General features: G+C 40.5%; 1 protein-coding gene across 6 annotated transcripts in view; it reads right to left on the bottom strand.

Annotated features, from left to right (window-relative positions):
- Positions 1-1,942: 1,942 nt before the first annotated feature.
- Positions 1,943-20,855, bottom strand: part of ASB7 (ankyrin repeat and SOCS box containing 7) — a 41,148-nt gene continuing 22,235 nt past the window's right edge. For all 6 annotated transcript variants that reach the window (XM_034784352.1, XM_034784355.1, XM_034784354.1 and 3 more), the window contains 2 exons: positions 19,307-19,912; positions 1,943-3,734 (listed from right to left, as the gene is read on the bottom strand). In XM_034784352.1, coding sequence (XP_034640243.1) covers positions 3,595-3,734; positions 19,307-19,912 — 746 coding nt within the window. In that variant the 3' untranslated portion in view covers positions 1,943-3,594. The remainder of the gene's footprint in view (positions 3,735-19,306; positions 19,913-20,855) is intronic.

Here is a 20,855-nt window from a genome sequence, read left to right as displayed (position 1 = left end):
AAATCTTTCTGCTTTGTTTTTAAAGGATGAGGTTTGCGGTTTATTAATGATCAGAATCTTTTGCTTGCCTGTTTCTTTGGTGTATTTGCCAATTTTACTATTATTAAAGATTCAATAAAATGACCACCAATGTATATTAAGGGAATGAAATTAGGATATGCAATACATTTCTATTATGTACTCATCTTTCCACATTCTAATTCAAAAGATTATGGAAAAAAAATCAAATCACTTTGTGTTTTCTAACTACGTGTGCATTATACACATTTAAGAGAGTGACAACAGAATAGATCCACAACATTCAAAACTAGTTGGCTTGAATGATGAATAAACCCTGTACTTTACTAACTTAATTACGTGCTACAGTTTAAGTATATAAATAGTCCCACTGAGGTCAACAGGACTACTCAAGCACATGCTTATCTGTAAGACCGTAAGTGCTTTGCTGAATTGGAGCCTTAAGGCCTCATCCAAAGCCCAGTGGAAGTCTTTCCATTGACAGCAGCGGGATTTGGATCAGGTCCTTTGACAATTTACCCTTCCTAAAGGGGATTAGACTTCTGCATCTTTTATTTATTTATTTATTTTTTTAAGAAAGGTTTTGCACTGGCCTAAAATGTAAAAGTGTTTCCTTTAAATGTCAGTTACTAAAAATACCAAACCTCCCTCAATAAATAATGGAATGACACACTTCTTCATTAAATAGCAGTTTTGTTACCAGCAAGGTCTTTCATAATTTTCTGAAGTCACAGCAGCAAGACAGAACAAATAATTTATCTTAATATGGATTCTGACTAAGATACAGTCTAAATTATTTCAGAAAAGATTCCTGTAAAAATGCACCTTCACTGATGGGGAAGAAAATGGTTTAAAATCAAGCAAGTTACTTAGGAAAGCAGATGAACAATATTAAATACTTTAAACAAAGAATGTTAAGGTTCTGTATCTACGTAACTAAACTGAAGAATCAGAGTTAAGAGCTGCCATCCCATTCCTAATGTGCCTCAGTATGCCTAGGTACTGCAGAACAGAAAGCAGAAGAGATCAGCTGTTAAGGTGTTTTGAGTATTCATTAAAGGTACTACTGAACAGCACTCTCTCTCTCCACACTATAATGCCACCAATGTGCTTCATGACCTAGAGCAGGGGTCGGCAACGTTCGGCACGCGGCTCGCCAGGGTAAGCACCCTGGCGGGCCGGGCCAGTTTTATTTAGCTGCTGACGCGGCAGGTTTGGCCGATCGCGGCCCCCACTGGCTGCGGTTCGCCATCCCGGGCCAATGGGGGTAGCGAGAAGCCGCGGCCAGCACATTGCTCGCCCGCGCTGCTTCTCGCCGTCCCCATTGGCCCGGGATGGCGAACCGTGGCTAGTGGGGGCCGCGATCGGCTGAACCTGCCGCGTCAGCAGGTAAATAATACTGGCCCGGCCCGCCAGGGTGCTTACCCTGGCGAGCTGTGTGCCGAACGTTGCCGACCCCTGACCTAAAGGGAGCACTATATATAGAGGAGAGTTGTCTTTCCCAGTTATTCTCTGGCCTCTTTGCTGGGGCTGCCAATAAGGGTCTACATTAGCAACAACTGTGGTGACTGGTGTGTGGTGTGGACAGCTGACAAACTTGCTTCCTACCGGCTGCTGTTATATTAACTTTTGGTCACTGATGAAGCAGGTTTGATTTGAACTGGTGAGTCAGAGATGAAAGGCTCCACATCCTGCTACCCCTTCTCTGAGCCACTGAGTCTCTAAAATCACCTATTGTTCGGAAACCTTGCAAGGCTGGGCACAATAGGGTGAGATAATCCTTGCTGCCTTGGTTCCTGTGCATCCATCATTAGCAATAAGATTTGTGCTTGAGGAAACTACAATCCCTGGCTTCAAGGAATTAGGGCTGAACCAGCAGAGTTAATCTAAATGTACTTGCTTTCCTTGCTTTCACCTTTAAAAAAAAAAAAAAAATTATGTAACATTTTGAAAGGGACAGTGTGAAAAAACGAAGAGTCAACATGGTTTCCCCAATCTCCCAGCTTCCATTGAGATCACTAGTATGAGAGAACTGCTGATATTATAAAGTCTCTTTTGGAGCCACTACAATGGCAAAGCAGGAGTAGAAAACATCAGCAAGAACTTTATACTGACTCCATAATCCCTTGAAAATGAAAACAGTGAAATGGTTGCACATTTTGGCCCATTTCTGTTTGGTGCTGAGGCCTTCTATTTCCATTGACAACTAGGAACAGGCTCTTTATTAATGCTTATGATGAAAACAAAAAAGGAAAATTTAACTACTGAAATCACTTGCCGGTTTCAGGTTAAGAACCACCCACTTAGTGTTTGCAAAATTTAAGCTTCTAATGCTAAGGGGACTGTTTTCTTGTCAGTGCACAAGGAACACCCAAATTAATGGGGGTTATGTGCACTTATCAATGGAGACTACATCCTAGTCAACTTCAAGCAAATCAAAAACATTTGAATGCAACAAAAAAATTTTTTAACCCCTTTAAAATAAAAATGACTTAGCTGAATAATAGCAATTTAAAGAGAGATCTGGCCTAACAAGCTGTATGCAAAATTTCATCTCAAAGGGAAATAAAACAGCCAAGTTATACATTCAACAAATTCAGGGATTGTAACAGCAACTGACACATCATTATAGCATTTCTGCATCAATGCTACAATAAAGCAGCAGTTCCTATTTTCACAAATGATGCATTGAGGCTAAGTAAGAAATGGTGCGAAAGTCACACAATCATGGACAAAATACATTAGAAAGATTATTGCACAGGAGGCACTGTATGAGAAACAGAATACATTGGCTTCAAAATCTAAACTTGTTTCCCCTTAACTTAATGTAAAAAATAGAGACTGTATGACTCTGTGCAGTGTACTGTCACTGTTAAAAATATAGTTACAAACAATAGCCCACTTACAGAGAATATCAGGAAAGCAGAGATCCTGGATTTATGGACATCCAAACTACAGGAATTAGGAAAAGAACAGTATAAAAAGAGCCAACTTATACATTTTAAAATTGAACAGGGTGACTGCATTTTTAAAAAGTTTCCACATGGCATTTGTACAGTATGTCCCAAGAAACCATGGTTACTATTCTCAAAATGATACACATGGGCAGAGGTTTACACCTACACAAAGTCCCATCAATCAAAGAGACTGTGTGGACATAAAGGTCTGCCCACATGGGTCCCTTTGCAGGACTGGTGCCTTAGTCTCCAAACCTCATTTTGTTTAACAATCGCTCAGATGGCTTACAATACTATGCATGCCAATCAGAACCAATCACTTCCTTTGAATATGCTATTTTCCATTGCAAATCTGCACGCCTCATTTAAAAAAAAACGACAACAAATTTTTAAAATGTAATATTGTATAGAAAGCTTGGACCTTGTAAACTTGGACCAAGAAACCAAAAAATTAAGACCTTCTAGCATGTGGTATAAAAAACCCAAGGAAGTGTATACCTGCCTTCTGACTTACAGAAAAATCAGAATTTGCATAGGATATACTTTGTGCAAGGCAACAAGCCTCTTTAAGTATCTGGAATATTACTAAGCTTGCTCAGAGTTCTTTTCTTCATGGATATCAGATATCATCAAACTTGTGTTTTAAATAGTCTTTGATGACCTTGGCAATGGGTAGTTCATCAAGCAGTTTTAGGTTTTGAAGGCCTATACACTGGCGGATTTTAATTCGGCATAGATCTTGCAAGTTTCTGGGCTGTCCTGAAATGAAAGACAAAAGGAACATATTTAAGTAAGAATCGCATTTAAGATGTGCTTCAAACGTTTATTTATATTATTTTATGTCCAGCTCTGAAGATGAACAAGCAGTCAACTTAGAGGGTATGATGTAAGCAATTCAAGGATCATATGGCCAAGTTTAATAATCGCACTTTCCCCCTCCAACCAAGAGAAAAGGCCTTTAGTTTCTAACACATTCAGAATGTAGGTTATATATGTATGTCCCTGTAGAGTGAGTTGAGACCGGGGCTGACCACAGTTCATGGAGGTAATGATCTGCCAGTACCACGACCACGTCAGCAAAAACGTTAATGGCTAGATTTTTCTGAAGAACTGAGTTCCCATTTAGGCTGATTATCTTTAAAGGGAACCGCTTTGCTGAGCAGTTTGGAAAGTCAGCCCCCAAAACACTTAACATAGCCAGTAGTATCTCAAAATAAAGGCTATGGAATACGTTCACCCTTGAAGTTTATGTATGTCACCAGTTATAATACACAAAATGTTTTAACTTCAAATATTTCCTACATTGAAAAAAGCAGACCCCTAAAACAATTAAGTATCATAAAAGCAGCAGATGACTGTGTGAGTGGAAACATCTTACAATTTGTTTTCAATTACCTTGAATAGACGGGGTACCGGGGACACATGTAAATGCTTATACCGCTATCTCAAAATAATCTGTAATCAGTAGACCTTACTGCAATCGTTTGTCATCTTCCTAATAGTTAGTGGTGAAAGGTGGCATTTGCCCTCTCAAAGGAAGAAAAAAGGCACGGATTGCACCAAGTAGACGATTTCTATTGTTTTTCCCAAAATCATTAAAACAAACATGTAAACCGTTTACTCAACAGAAATCAAGCTGAACAATTTAAATGAAATATTTTCCAGTTTCTTCAAGATTTCCTAGATAGCGAACAGGTAAATAAGAATCTTGTCTCAAAACAGGCAATGCTTTCAATAAAATGGTTCTTGAAACCTCTGCAATTGCAGGTTATAAGGTAAATGGTACAATGTTCTCAGCGCATCTATGTACATTAGGCAACAAGGCTACAAAATAAAGGTGATAGGATCCTCTTATCCTCTAGACTTGAGTTAGTCACTTTATTGAAGGCATATTCATCTCGAGTTTGGAGTTACTCCATTCCAAATGAAAGTCTGAGGCCTTGTCTACACTACAGAGTTTTGTTGACGTAAGTTAAGCTGACAATCAAAAACCGGTATAATTACACTGCTTGTGCATGTTCACACTAGAACTCCGTCTGCCGGCAGAGCACATCCACAATTAGTGCTCTAGCATCGACGGGGAGAGCAGTGCATTGTAGGTAGCTATCCCACTGTGCTACTCGCCACCTTCTGCAGCTAGGAGTTGTGGGAAGACAGAATGGATCGCAGTGCATCATGGGTGCAGGCTCAACGTCCCATGATGCAGTTCTTTCCATCCCAGCATTTGCAGCATTTTTCAATAGCCCGTTTATTGTGCGCCCAACATCTCTGTCTGAAAGGATAGATCCCTCACTGCTCTCTACTGCTGTGGTCACGGTTATGAACACATCGCGGATGGTCCTGCAGTACATCAGGAGCTCCCAATCTGAACAGGAATCAGAGTTGCCTGACCTGCTGTGTGCCAGGGAAAAACACCAGATTACTTTTGGCATTCACAGAGCAGCCGAAGATGGTGGACCGTCGCTTTTGGGCTCGGGAAACAAGAACTGAGTGGTGGGATCACATCATTATGCAGGTCTGAGATGACGAGCAGTAGCAGCAGAACTTTCGGATGCGGAAAGCCACCTTCCTGGAACTGTGTGCAGAGTTTGCCCCAGCACTGCGGCATAAGGACACCAAAATGAAAGATGCCCACTCGGTGGAGAAGCGCACGGCGATCGCAGTGTGAAAGCTGGCAACTCCAGACTGCTACTAGTCATGAATCAGTTTAGAGTCAGGAAGTCGACCCTTTGGAACTGCGTTAACGCAAGTGTGCGAGGCCATTAATCACACCCTGCTACGAAGGACGGTGACTCTTGGCAATATGCGTGAAATAGTGGATGGCTTTGCAACGATTCCCTAGCTGCAAAGGGACAACAGATGGCATGCATAATCCAATTTTGGCCCCAATTTTGTGACAGAGTACATCAATAGAAAGGGGTACTTCTCTATGGTATTGCAAGCGGTTGTAAATCACTGTGGGCGTTTTACTGACCAGGAACACTGGCCTGTATAGAAAGCTCCAAGCAGGGACTTTCTTTCCAGACCAGAAGATTCCAGTGGGGGATATTGAAATGCCCATCATGATCCTAGGAGATCCAGTGTACCCCCTTACAGCCGTGGCTCATGAAGCCTTACACAGAAAACCTGGACAGCAGCAAGGAATACTTCAACAATAGGCTGAGCGGGTGCAGAATGACCATGGAATGTGCCTTTGGCAGATTAAAAGTGCACTGGCGATGCCTTTATGGAAGGTTAGACCTAAATGAGGAAAACATTTTGCATGCTCCATAGTATTTGTGAGGCTAAGGGTGAAAAGTTTCCCCTGGGGTGGAGCGCAGAGGCAGATCGCCTGGTTGCTGAATTTGAGCAGCCAGATACCAGGGCTATTAGAGGGGTACAACAGGGGGCTATTTGAATCATGGAGGCTTTAAGGCAACATTTTGATAAAGCCCCAGCAATACAGCACTCTGCCATGCTTTAACTTGCCGCCTTGCATGAAAATTGTGATGTTTCTTGACTGGGATTTGTATTCGGCCAATTATCAAACTGACACTGTATTACTACCAGCAACAACCACCATGTGAAGGAGACAAATAAAGAAGGTTATCTTTCAGAGAGTTTGTTTTTATTAAATACCAATTAACAACACACACAAAAAGCTCGGTGGGAGGAGAGATAAGAGTGCAAGGCAGTGTAGGTTCTCCTAGTCATGTGTAAGTCCAGCTATCACTTTGGAAGCTGTCTGTCGGAGTGGAGAGAACGAGGTACCGAGATGTTCTGGGAAGTTACAAGGAACGTGTGGGAAGAGTTTTGGAAGGGCATGGAAAGCAGTTCTGTATCGGCTGCAGAGGGGGATGAGCACGCATGTGTTCTGCAGGGAGCGTGATTAGGGACTTCAACATCTCTGTTTGCTCCTCCATCACTTTTATCATCCGCTCCTGGCCCCTTACAATGCGCTCCTCACTCTCCTTTCTGTCCTGCCTTTCTATTTTTTTCCTTCAGGGTCTCTCCACTCCCTGAGCTCTGTTTATTCAGCCTCTGAGGATTGGAGTATCTCCCGGAACACGTGCTCCTTGCTCTGCCTTGGTTGCTTTCTTATCTGGCAGAGGCACTCTGCAGGTGCATAGGGGGTTCCCCTGAAGGCCACATCTGCAGAACCACAAGAAACAATACACAGAATCATTATTGTTAGTTCGCACACAGTATTGAATCATAGTAACAATACCTCTTGACATATGAATCACTTTCGTACTACCCTTTAGAGAGCACACATCCCAGTGAACACTCTAAACATGGTGACTTTGGGCTGGGTGGGGTTTGGCATTCAAGATAGGGCAAAGGGTCTAGGTGGTTATTTATGGGGATTAGTGCAGGTGACTAGGGACAATATTCAATGACCTATGCCTGCAGAAAAAGGTGGCAGAAGCCAGTATCTCACTCCTGAGGATAAGCAGGAATGCAAGGGTGCATCTCCTGCATGCGTGCGGCTTCAGACCTGGTCCCTGTGCCGCTTGCCTATGCTGCTTTGGTCCCAGCATAAGTGATTGCCAAGTGACGTGGGAAAGTTTCCTACAATAGGTGAAGGAACAAAGCAGCTCTGCCAAGAAACCTTTGGCACAGGATTGGTGAGTACCTCCAGAAAAATTTCCTAGAGAGATCTCTCTGGAGGATTCCCGTGAAATCTTGGTGTGCATTTACACACTGTTCCGCTGCACTGCTTAGCTGCACAAGGGAATGTGGAGCACACTCAAACACAGCTAGTCTTGTACATATCTATCGCTTCATCCACTTCTAGAGCATACAGAGCAAAGGACAGCTCTACTTCATATAACCAAGCAGCATCAACTCAAAAAGATCACTTACCAGGGCTCTTCTCTCACGTATCATGTGTGCCAGGGATGGACTGCTGGGGCTGGCTAGAGGTCCAGAGTGGAAAAGAGGTCCCGACTCGCCACGCCACCGGACGAACCTGCTGTGTGCTCTCCATTGTACTCCAACTTGACCTCCTTGTCCATGACTTCGTCCTTGGGGTTAGGTCCCCTGTCCACTGCCTCCAGCCCTGCCAAAGTATTCACGGGGCTCTGGGAGGTGGAGTTCGGGGTCACCGCCACGGATGACATCCAGCTCCTTACAGAAGTGGCAGGTCTTCAGCGCAGCCTCCTCTCCCTATAGTGCCAGCAGATCCAACAACTCGGGTGTTCTCCAAGCGGGGGAGAGTTGCTGCGAGGAGCCGCCACAGTCAGCTGGGAAGCTGCGATGTGAGTTCTCCATGCCGAGAAAACAGGAAGTGGAATTTCAAAAATTCCCGGGCCTTTTAAAAAGGGAGGGGTGGAAACTTGTGTACCTGGGTACAGGGCAGCAAAGTTCAAACTGCTGCCCAGAGCGGTCAGGATGGGCATTGTGGGACACCTCCTGGAGGCCATTTACAGCGACATAACCAAGCGCGGTGTCTACACCGACACGTCGTCAGTATAACTTTGCCGCAAAAAAACTATGCTTCTCATCAAGGTGGTTTTATTTTGTCGGCAAAGTAGGAGAGTTTTGTCGGCAGAAGGAGCATTGTAGTGTGTACACCTCCACTGTTTTGTCGATGAAACCTGACTTTTGTTGACAAAATTGTGTAGCAAAGACAAGGGTACGCAATTGACGCAAGTTCACTTGCATTCTACAGTCTTGTTAAATGTGATAGTCGACTTCTGTCTACATGGTTTACCTTCTATTATTAGAAGACCCAACCCCCGTACAACGGAATATGTTATTTCTATTTTTTCTGGTTTACTCGGTGCATACTTCAGCACTTCCTATGTAGAGAGTTTCACCCTTTTGTCTGGGTACATTTTTCACACAACAGGATGGAGAGTCACATTTACAATTGAATTTTGTCTTTGTAAGAACAAAAATCAGCAGGAGAAGTAAAGTCCGGCAGGTGTAGTACTGGAAACTAATTTAAGCTCATTTTGAAAGTTACTAGATTTGAAGTAAGCTCCAAAAGTCTTTCTTTCATGCCAGCAATAATATTTTTAGGACACTCAACATCATGGTAGTTAAATGCTAATGCTAATTTTTAAAAAATATATATTTCAGTCATGATGTTGTGGTTCTCATTATAGATCACCGATGACTTAGCTACATAATAGAAAATTTCTATTTGATAATATAATATATATGAGTGAAGTTATACAGTTCACATACTTAAGCTTCAGGGTGTGGGGAAAAAATTGTTTTTGACCTGAGACCAAGCATGGGAAGTTTCATATTCCCAAAGAAAAGCTTCTGATAAATTGATCAAGGAATGAAACAAAACGAAATGAAATGGAAGCATCTTTTAAACTTTAACTAGAAACAACAGTGTTTGCTGCTAGCGAACACTAGGATATTCCATGTGTGTATTAGTGCACACAAGAATACAGCTATGAGCCAATGATTTCTGGTTTCAGAATCACATTAACATCCTGTGATCTGTTTGAGTAAAACAGAACAGACAATGTAAAATAGCCAGAAGAAATTGGCCAGCAGTTAAAATTTAGGGAGTTACTAGAGACCCGATTATCAAAAGTTTGACATTTCCCCCTGATAAGCCCTAAGAATATTTCCTGTGAACGTGTTAACAAAGGACATTTCCAATGTTAAGCACCAGTTGCTATATCTAGTGGCTGTTAGTGTCTTAGGTCATGCCTTGCAAATTCCAGGGTTATTAATGCATTTGTGATTTATTAGAAACGGTGTCTAGAGCACTTACTCATTCTTGGTTGCATCTGAATGAAAAAGAAAAAAAATTTAAGGATTATAGACCAACATCAGTGAACCTTAGCTTGGCAAATGTAAAATGTTATTAGTAACTTGGCAAAGCAAGACAGGTTAAGTGATGAATAAAGTTCTGACTAAAAATGATTAGGAGAGAACAAGCAGGGAGAATTTGCTGCATCATGACTTTGGAAGGATATTTAGGCTAATAAGATTTTTAAAGAAGTAGAACAGGAAAGAATAAACAAAGAGTAGAAGGACTTTCAAACCAACAACCTGACTCGTGGACCGCAATGAGATACAAACTAGTTCTATAGACAGTAAATACCACTTAAAGAAATTCCTTGCCCGTTCCCAAACGGGCATCTATTTTGTTGCAAATTTTATTTTGGAGTTGTTCTTTTATTGTTATATTTGGGTTATTACTGTTATGATCAAGCCAGTGAACGCTCATTGCTCTTGTGGGGCTCAAGGTTTGGTAAAACATCCACATGAGTAAATCAGCTATTTTTATAGATGGCTGTTTTGTGTCTTACAATAAAGACCACAAAAATTAGAAGTGGGTAGAACTACTAATCTGTTCTTATAGCTGACATTTCATCTAGTCTCTCCTCTCCAAAAGCAATCCATCAATGCCAGATGATGCTTCAGAGGAAAGTAGAAATTCCCGTAATCCGTTTATTTGTGCAATACTCCACTCATCCTAGACAAATTTCTTCCTATCACATCACTAATTATTTTATGGTCTAAACTATGGAGTAATGATGGCTCTGTGATTTATCCCACTTAGTGGGACAGATTTTTGTTCTCATAAAATGTGTAACATTTTTCGTTAAGTTAGATGCCTCAATTGCTTGCAAAGCAAGTTCCAGAGGTTTATTATGTTAATTAAAATTATTTATTTAGAAAAACATTGATGATCTTTAGAGTGGTCTCTTCTTGTACTAAGACAATTGCTTGAATTTTGAATACAACACATTCCTCCCATTTTACCCTCAATTTCCAGTCACTCCCCAACCTTCTTTTAAAAATAAATAAATGAATAAAAAATTCTACAATTTTAGTTGACGATATTGTTACGTCTCAAGCATGAGTGAGCTGCTTCCAAAATAACCAACTAGGGACTTAGAGGGTTGGCTCCTGAAGTTGGGAGTGCAGAGTATAGTTCAATACATTCTACAGTACTTTGACATCAGACACTTTTTTACATAATATAAACTGAGGCGCCCCAGTTTTAAAGAAAAACTTATAAATATTTCTCTAGCATCTCTATGCACTAGTTGTCAGAGTTGGAAGGGACAAGGTTAACAGTGAACTTTAAAGGTCTTTGAAAATACAGAGCAGAGGTTCCCAACTTTCATCTTTAAAATGCTGCAGTAGTCTATTTTCAAAACATTCCTGCCCATGATAAACCAGCCAACTTTCTTCTCCTCAAAATATGTGGGAAAGGGCTGTAGAAATGGAAACACTGATGGCTCTAGAAAAAGGATATTTGCAAAGCTAATAATAACATAGTCCTCCCTCATAGTCAGTGATGTTCTTACTCAGCTAACAGGACCTGCCTGTCTTCCTTCCAGAATATGTGCACTGTCCTTGGAATGCACAATCTCTGTCCACCTAGTGCCAAGTCAATGTAGCCACAAATCAATCAGGTGGCAAGAAAGCAATGGTCTGCACTATATTGGCACACTGGAAATTTTAAATCTCCCTCCCCGTTGTTTCTGAAGGAGTGTATAAGCAGAAGTTGTCTCTTATCTATCCAGTCTCTGCCTAAATTTTGATGTAATCATCAGTACCACAATCCAGTATTTGGGACAGTTTGTTCCCAGTGATCCAAGGCACCGAGATCAGAATGTAAACACATACCTTTGTAATCAGCAAAGATGCAAAAGGAGATACAATACAGAATATTTTAACAACAACGTGACAATGGGGGGCTGTTTAATAACTATTATTTCTCTATCCAGATCAGTCACTATCATGGGGGTGGTCTATCGTAAATGGGGGGAAAATTTCACCTGAAGTGTCTGCCTGGTTAGCACAGTCTACTTACTTAGCCTATCCACCGTGTCTACATGTGGAAATGATGGGATAGCTCATTCTTCAATAGCTCCCCATGTGGACATTATTCCAAAATAAAAAAAATAACTTATTCTGGAATGGAATGTCCGTGGGGGAACAATTCTGGAAGAGCTATTGCTAGTCAATTTCCCCATGTGGACAAGGTCCTGGGAAAAAGAGAGGAGGCCCTTTCTAATAGTCACCTGATGGCTTAGACTTAATAAACCTTAAGACAATGCTAGAGTGAGAAGCTTTAATAGTTTTAGTCCACTCTCTTTATGGAGTGCCAAAACTAGCTTGAAAAAAGGAAACAGACAGAGACCCAAAGACACATGAGGATCTAGACTTGCTAGGAGAATACACGTTGGTTCTGTTCCTGTAATATAAACTTTCCTCTTATCTAACTTAACTAAAAGGTAAGTGAAAAATTAGATGTGACTCAACATGTACGTAGGCTGCTTATTGCTATAAAATCTGTTTTTGCTAATGCTTTGTTCCAACTATTAAATAACAATATTTTGTTTCAAGATGGCTGAGAGTCACTATCACTGGTCACAAGTTCCTGAAACCTGCAGAATGTTAACATGGAATAGTGTACCCAGGTCCCGATTCTAAGAGTGGAAGAATCATGAGATTTCACCCTGAGACAGGAAAGGGCAAAAGGCTGAACACTTGAGGTGGATGAACTCAGAGACCAGAAAGAGGGAAAAGGTGCAGGGAACCCATAACAGTGACTGACATTTTGGTATATAGAATACATTTTTATGTTTGTTTGGGAGTGGGTGGCTAAAGTAAAATGGGGACCACTGATAGTGGATTATCTGTTTTTGTTTCCCAACCGATTTGTTTAGCACAAAGGAACAATCTATTATTAAATTTTCACAACCGTGAGAGAACAATCAGATATCATAGTTAAAAAATGCCCAACGTCGTTTTTAAATGAATTGTCCAGTGACTAGCTCATATTCTAAGAGCATATCATCTTTTAATTCAAGAATAGCTTAAGGAATTGAGCCTACCCTGAGGCACGTGCCCTCTTGCTTAGAAAACAAACCTGCCATGCTAATACACACATTGCAGGAGCCCATGGTGTGCTTTGTCATGCAGTTCAGACTATGGGGCAGGAACCTTTTAGATCGTGCCCACAGCATCTACACAAGGGAATTACAGTGCAACACTGTGGTGCACGCTGCTAGTGTAAGACATGCCCTAAGAAACATATTGACATGTTGCAGAAGAGGGGGCAGGAATGTGTAAAAAGGATCTAGTCACCTAACAAACAGCTCCCACTGAAGTGAATAGGAGTCCTGCTCCTACTGAAGTGAATGGGAATCTTGCACTTCATTTCAGAGGCTTGATCCTGCTCTCACAGTTTAAGAAATGCAATATCTAGAATTCCAAATCTAAGTAGTAATAGTCAAATGACTAGGGAAGTCAAGTGACATAACAGGATTTGGTTTTGTACCATTGTTAATGCCACTATGAAGATTTCGCTGGTCTAAAACAAATCAAATCCGTATGCCTAGTATGAATATAAAACATATCATATACTCTGAGACTATTTCCCCTGCCCCTCGTACGGAACAGTTGCATCGTTTGTGGCTGCCAGTACAATAGTGCACTATGAAACTGACCAGATTCCGCTCCCCCCAGTAACTCGTGCCATAGGACAAGGCTAGCATTTTACCCCTATTTAACTTTATGCAATACAAGCTAGTTTAAAAGCTCCAGTTTAATTTAAAATCAGTGATGACCATACCTCTGCTATGAGACATCTACAATAAGCATATTTTCAAACTGCACTAAAAGCCAAAATTCCAAGTAAGTTGGGGGTTTTAGATTAGTCATGCAGATGTTCATCAAAGTTCAGTATTTCTGGCATAGCAAACATGTAGCGAAGAAGGGTACCTTTGGCTTGAAAATTTGCATATGGAAGTAAAAATAATCAGTCAACTCTCTGAAATGAAGTACAGAGGTATGTAGTGATATTTTTAAGATTAACAACATTGGGATTTTAATAGTCTGAACTACACACATCAGAATTTACTTCTTGTTTGTAATATAATCAGTAATTTGACTGCTATGTAGTCTTTATTAAACCATATGTAGTGCTGGTGTTTTCACCAAAAATAGCTCCAGTATCATACTGCTTACATATGTTCCCTTTCATATTTCTTATTTAGGAGATGATATAATGATGAAAAGCGTTCTGAAAGAATAATAAGTACTTTTATAAAACAGTGCTATTGGACCATCTTACAGTTTGAATACCTGACCTTTTACTAAAAAAAAAAAAAAAAGAACAGGAGTACTTGTGGCACCTTAGAGACTAACAAATTTATTAGAGCACAAGCTTTCGTGGACTACAGCCCACTTCTGTGCTGCATCCGAAGTAGTGGGCTGTAGTCCACGAAAGCTTATGCTCTAATAAATTTGTTAGTCTCTAAGGTGCCACAAGTACTCCTGTTCTTTTTGCGGATACAGACTAACACGGCTGCTACTCTGAAACCTGACCTTTTACTGTATGCTACTCTGTGTTCCATGGACTAAGTTACCTTTACTTTAAAACACAGAAATAGGTATATCAAGATTTTTGTTTGCACAAAGGGATCTTCAAACTGCTGTGCTGAGATAGCAAAGACTCAGAAGAATTAAATGAACAAAAATCCCAGTTACTGGCTAAAAGCTGACTTGCTGGATATATTTTCAAAGCATTGTGCCAGTTTTAGCCAGCCAACTCTGACTATGACGACAGTCACACGCTAAAACTGCAGAGAGCTTTGAAAATTTACTCCCTTTGTTTTTCTCAACTGAAAGAAGGTGGGTTGTGTCAATTCTTTGAAAAGGTGATTTGATCTATCTTCAATATGCTACATAAAAGAACCAAACATTGTTTGAAGAACATATTGGCCTTTGAACAGTTGTTACTAGTGAGAAGAGGAAAGTATCGTGGAACTTGTGTAAGATTTTATTTATTTATTTAACAGGGCCAATGATAAAATCACTGATTCATACAGCCTTAACACCCAGGCTCTCAAAGCAGAGCCCATTTATCAGTGAGAGATTACCACTAGCACCTACTGGGGCAATAGATTTTCACAATTTCAGTAAGTTTCATGCATGTTACCATGCACATATAAATGAAGATTAACGTTGAGCTTAGTGAACTTTTTCCAATGAATTCCTAGCAGGTGATTTCAAGGAATTACTGCATTTGTTTTAAGTGTTGTTACTGAGTAATTAAGGTTGTAACAGAATTTTACACTGTGAAATTACTACATTCAGAGGAGTTTAAACTATACAATCACAAAACAGTCAAAGTTTAAAATTTGCCTAAATTATAGCGGGAAAAAAAAGTAGTTTTACTTACACTGTCTCTCGACAGGGAGTCTCTCTAGTTTCTTTGTACGGGTCTCTATTTATCTTTAAAATTTCATCCATGCCTACAATGCTGTAAACATTTTCTAAAGCATACAATTTGAAATCCTTTGTTGAAGCTAATGACTTGTCCTTTTGAAAATATAAAACAATTGATCTTAATACAACTGAATTAGTATTTCACCTAAACCATTGATCTGATGGCAATCCAGGATTAACTAGGCAGGTATTATCTATTTTCCAGATTGGGAAACCAAGGGTACGTCTTCACTTACCGGAGGGTCCGGCGGCAGGCAATCGATGTTCTGGGATCGATTTATCGCGTCTGGTTAAGACGCGACAAATCGATCCCGGATCGATCCCGGAAGTGCTCGCCGTTGACGCCGGTACTCCAGCTCGGCGAGAGGAGTACGCGGCATCGACGGGGGAGCCTCCCTGCCGCGTCTGGACCCGCGGTAAGTTCAGACTAAGGTACTTCGAATTCAGCTACGTTAATAACATAGCTGAATTTGCATACCTTAGTCCGAAGTGGGGGGTTAGTGGGGACCAGGCCCAAGGCAAAACTTTCAACTTCATGCTTAGACTAATCTGACCTCTCAATATGTAAAGGAATCCCGAGAGAAAGTGAAGTTAAATGTCTGACCCCCACCTCTCACTGGAAAGCACAGGAGAGACATTTCCTCAGGGAAATGTAGAAAAATAAATCAGATCTTTCTTGTAGATCTAATTCTAAGACTGGAGATGTATTTACAGACTTGGTCTCTTGTCTGTTCTCCATTATAGGGAGCTATAGGCTCTCTGTAGTAAGACTATTGGTACCAGTGTTTTGACACCAGTTTAGGGGGAAAAAGTTCAATGCAACAAGCCCACAAGAGCCAGCAAAGCAGGGTGGATAAAAACCAACAATTTAAAAAAAAAAAAAAAATCGGATTTTTTGGATAAGTTTTTTCCTCAAAAAGCATTTCATCTAAAGATACATTATAGCTTAAAGATATCTCATCATGGAAGAGGGATTATAAATTCTAATTCTATAGTATGAGACAATATATTCATATAATATTTAAGAAAAGTTTTGTAAATGAGTTCCAATGGTTCATGGATTAGGGACCCAATCTTATGCGGCTTCACAGGCTTCTGGATAGATTATTTAGGTTACTCTTTCTATCTCTCCATGCAGGAGAAGCCAGGGTTTTTGCTGCCCTAGGTGGCAGCGTGCTCCTCTGAGCATTCAGGGGGCATGGGGTCTTCAGCGGCGGGGGTCCTTCTGCTCCGCGTCTTCGGGGCACTTCAGCGGCGGGTCCCAGAGCGAGTGAAGGACCTGCCGCCGAATTTCTGCCGAAGATCCAGAGCGGAAGGACCTCCCGCCGCTGAATTTCCGCCGAGGGCGGCAAAATGCCACCCCCCAAATCTGTCTCAGAAGTAGGAAGTCAAAAGATGTTTAAAAAAGGCCCTTTGACTCAAGAGATGTGTATCCTGAGCTCAAAACAAAGGAAGACGTGCTCCTGGATAGAGGTCCAACCTCCATTCTGCCCACTTCCAAAGCTAAAGCAAAAAACAGTTCAAGAGTATGGCCAGCTATGTGTGGCGACCCAGATGAATTACCCACATTGCTCTGGGTGACTTCATTGTCAATCAGCTCAGCTCTCAATTAGGGATTCTGCCATGAAACAGGGCAACCTCTGCTAAATCCAAAGTAACACCTTCCCTGGACTCTCAATAGATGGACACGCTATCCGATTAATTTTTGAGTCGGAGACCACCTTTGGAAGTAAAATGCAATCAGCACAGCCACACTTCTTAGTTTATGTTCAACCAAATGCCCAACTGCAGTGCTAACAAACATCCTACAATGTCTTCCTACCAGGATTAATCACTACAAATGCAAATTTAGGAGCCTCATTCACGACCAATTCAAAGATGGCTGTAACTACCTCTGGAGGTCATTGTCCCACTACCCTCCTCCCACAAGAGCAGAATCAGGAGATGGCCAGTGAGACTGAGAGATTTCAAACTCAGTCTCCATCTTGCAACTGATTTAGTCCTGCCTTGTTTCCCGTTGCCTAACACAACAGAGGCTGAGTAACCAGAGATCTTGCAACCAATCCTACTTTCTCTTCCATTTTAAACCTTCGTAATTCTAGTTTATATAGCGGCACAACTCTCGTAGATATCCTAAAGCAGCCACTGATGAAGTGCTGCTGAGATGGGGTAGAAGGATGCGAGAAAAAACACCTGCACCCACCCCAAGCAGACATATCAAGACCATTTATAAATCTCTCAGGTTCTGTTGAAGCCAAGGGGGAAAAAAAAACAACCAACAGGAAGCCCTCTCCAGAATACAATCAGAACTCTACCAGTCTCTTTACATCCATCCCCATTAAGAAGCTCCACTTCCCGTAATTCCCACCCCAGTTTCCACAAGCTTCAACCCCATTTGGCTTATTAGAACTACTTTTTTTTTTTTTTTTTTTTAATAAATATATATGTGCTTAGCCCTTCAGAACAATGATAACAGTATTGTGTAAAGAAGAGACACTAATTTTAAATGAAATGTTTTAAAGTACTTTGAAAATCTATAGCAGTACATAAGTGTTATTTTTGTACACACAAATGAATGAATGTCCACTGCAGATGGAACAGTATTCTAAGTCTTTGGTTTCTTAACTATTTGTGTGCATGTATTAAAGACAACTGCTACTTCTTATAGCTATAAGGATACTTTTAGAGTTTCTGGGCATCTAAAAGCTTTGGAATTACTTCTAACTTCTTTATTTAGACGTCATTAATGCTAAATTGTTAGAAGCTAGCAATTCCACTGCAGAATCTGCAACCTACAAACAAGTTATTTAAGTTTGCAGCTTTTTTGATGAAGCTTCAGATATTAGGGACACACTTCAAAGGATTAGAATATGCTTCAGTCTTACCGTTATAGTCTACTAAGACTATGGAAAATTAGAAGATTGGATATTATTTTGTCCATAAATAACTCCAACAGTGCAACTAAAATGGCGAGAGACGTTTCCAAAGACAGGCAACAAAGGGGGTAGAATTCTATTCTCGACAGAAAAAGTTCAATGAAATTAAAGTCTTTCCTCCCCTTGTTTTTCCTATTATCCAACCTTCACCCATCCAAATACTGTATACATCAAGCTTTCAGATATATATGATCTATAGGTCTTTAGTGAACACAGTAATACAAGTCATACATACAATTAGAAGTCTGATTCTGAATGCTTACGTGTATCTACAATTGCTAAATTTCATCTGATTCAGTGATTAAAAATTCAGTTTCTCTCTAGCGCCTATACAGCATGTGGTCATGAACTTTCATTGTTTGAAAATGCAACATGCAAAAGTAAGAGAAGCTTTAAAAAGCCACACACCAACTGTCCTATACTACTTTGATCCTGGGCACATGAGAAGTAGTCAGGCCCTCTTAATAAGAAGAAGCCTGGATTATACCTTGTTACCTTATTAGCAATGCAGTTCTGTACCCTGAACATTTTCAGTGGCAGCATCCTCCTTATGAAGGAAATTTTTAAATAGGTCACTCCATTTCTAACATCTTGCATAATGTAGTAAAAAATCAAAAACTTTTTAAAACTGAGAGGGTACTTCAGTAAGTCTAGCGTTCCCAGATATCGAACAGGTACAGGCAGAAGAAAATAACTAGGCTCACGTTGCTGTCTAGGGAAGGGGTGTGGGAAGAGAAGGGGGGGAAGGAAAAACCAAAAACCAAAAACCACCACACACAGAAAAATTCCTCCTGCTCTGGTCCTAATGCCAGATGAGACAGTGAGCTGCAGAGTTTTTGCAGGATGTCAAACAAGCAAAGGATCCTAAGAAGCCATGTTATGCTTGCACTTAAGGCCAGTTCTAATAAAGCTGGATTTTATAGCCAGATACAGATCTTTTGATGAACACTTCCAGACTCTCTCTCTCTAAATATAAATAAATTAAACAAAGTTCATTTAAATATGGTGTCCTTAGTGTTAGCTCCTTTCCTGAGAAGGACAGTAAATGAGCTTCCCCCACTATCACCACCAGGAACATTCTAATGCATTTAACTAGCATTTAGAAATTAGATGCTAGGATTAAATATTTTCCTGAGATTAAACCCCAAAAAGGACACTGTGTGCTTTGATTAACTTTTCTTACATACATACTTGTTACTTCTTGTAAGAAATCCAGACAGGGTCGGCTACTTCCAGAAATACTTATTGAAACAGCCAATGGGGTCTGTCCTTCATAGTTCCTTGTGTTAGTGTCTGCTCCATAATTATATAACATTTGTGCACAAAGCACATCATCTCTAAGAGCAGACAAGTGTAATGGTGTCTGTCCATCTTCTAAGCGGCCCAAGTTTGTATCCGCCCCTCTCTGAAGAAACATTCGGCAGTAAGAGTGATTGCTTTTGATCACAGCGTATCGTAACAGGAAACCATTTTGAATGTCGATGTTGGCATTGTGATCCAGAAGGATTTTCACGCAGCTTGACCTCTCTCGGATAATGGCTAACTGAAGCGGTGTAGTACCTTTATCACTGAGCGGATCAACCTCAGCCTTGAACTCCAGCAGGAGTCTGACAAATGAGTCTCTGCCATAGTGGGCTGCTACATGGAGGGGAGTCCAACCATCATTGCTTTTTGCATTGATAATGTCACTTCTATATTCTGATTCCAACATCAAGCGTGCAATCCTTGCCCGGCCATGCATGGCAGCATAATGCAGAGCGGTGAAGCCTCCAATTAAGTCCTTAACTGTGGGATCAGCTAAAGTTAAAATACAAAACAAAGGAAAAAAGTTAGACAGAGAGTACAAATAAAATCAAGTGGCAGAATGTTACTCTTCAAGCAAATCTTGAAATAGTTTGACATGCTTCAAACTACTTCTTGCTTTAATAGACTATGTTCCAGATTTTTAAAAGCACGTAGGCATTACTTCACTTAGGAACCAAAATTGCCTAAATCCCTTTTGAAAATGAGATTTAGACTCCTAAATCAGTTAGGTGTTGCAATGTTGAGTGCAGCAACACCTAGATACATTTAAAAATCTGGGCCTAAGTTCTATTTTAAGGAAGAGTCAAATGATTTATTTTGTTTAATAAAGGTAATCAACAAGAAAAAAAATGAAGTTCTGTTTAAACACATGCATAGTTCTAGCACTTTTAAGCTAATTGCTCAAACTTCTTTGTCCACCCAGTTCCTTTCCAGCTCTGTAATGTCATGCTTCTTTCTCTCTGTTTTATTTTCCCTTGTGCTGCTTCTTGGTCTTAAAAAGAAGCATGTGTAGCAACATCTGCTGTCCCAAATTACAGATGTTTTGTGGTCTGGCAAGATGGTGTTGTTTTTAGGGTGTAATACTGTATTAGGTAAAAAGTTTCTCTGCGGTCTGTAGGATTTCCAAAGCATGTAAGATATATGTTATTTCAGATCATCTTGATAAAAGTCTGTTTTTATAAGATGAGAAGTCTGTTCTTAATTTATAGTTTTACAAAAATTTAAGATTTTACAAGAATGTAAGCATCCCCTTATGAGGAGAAAAAAAAAAAACACAGGAGATATGGCAGTGCTAAATTCGCAAGTGATTGGACAGTCCCGTTCCCCCCCATCGCACCACCACCAACGGCACATAAATTCAGATAGCGTACGTGTGCTCTCATATATTATAAAAATAAAAGAGAGAGAAAATAAATCAACCAGACCAAGTTACCTA

Source organism: Trachemys scripta, chromosome 10 (genome assembly GCF_013100865.1).
Source record: "Trachemys scripta elegans isolate TJP31775 chromosome 10, CAS_Tse_1.0, whole genome shotgun sequence".
Taxonomy (NCBI): domain Eukaryota; kingdom Metazoa; phylum Chordata; order Testudines; family Emydidae; genus Trachemys; species Trachemys scripta.
This window is presented reverse-complemented; position numbering and strand designations above follow the sequence as displayed.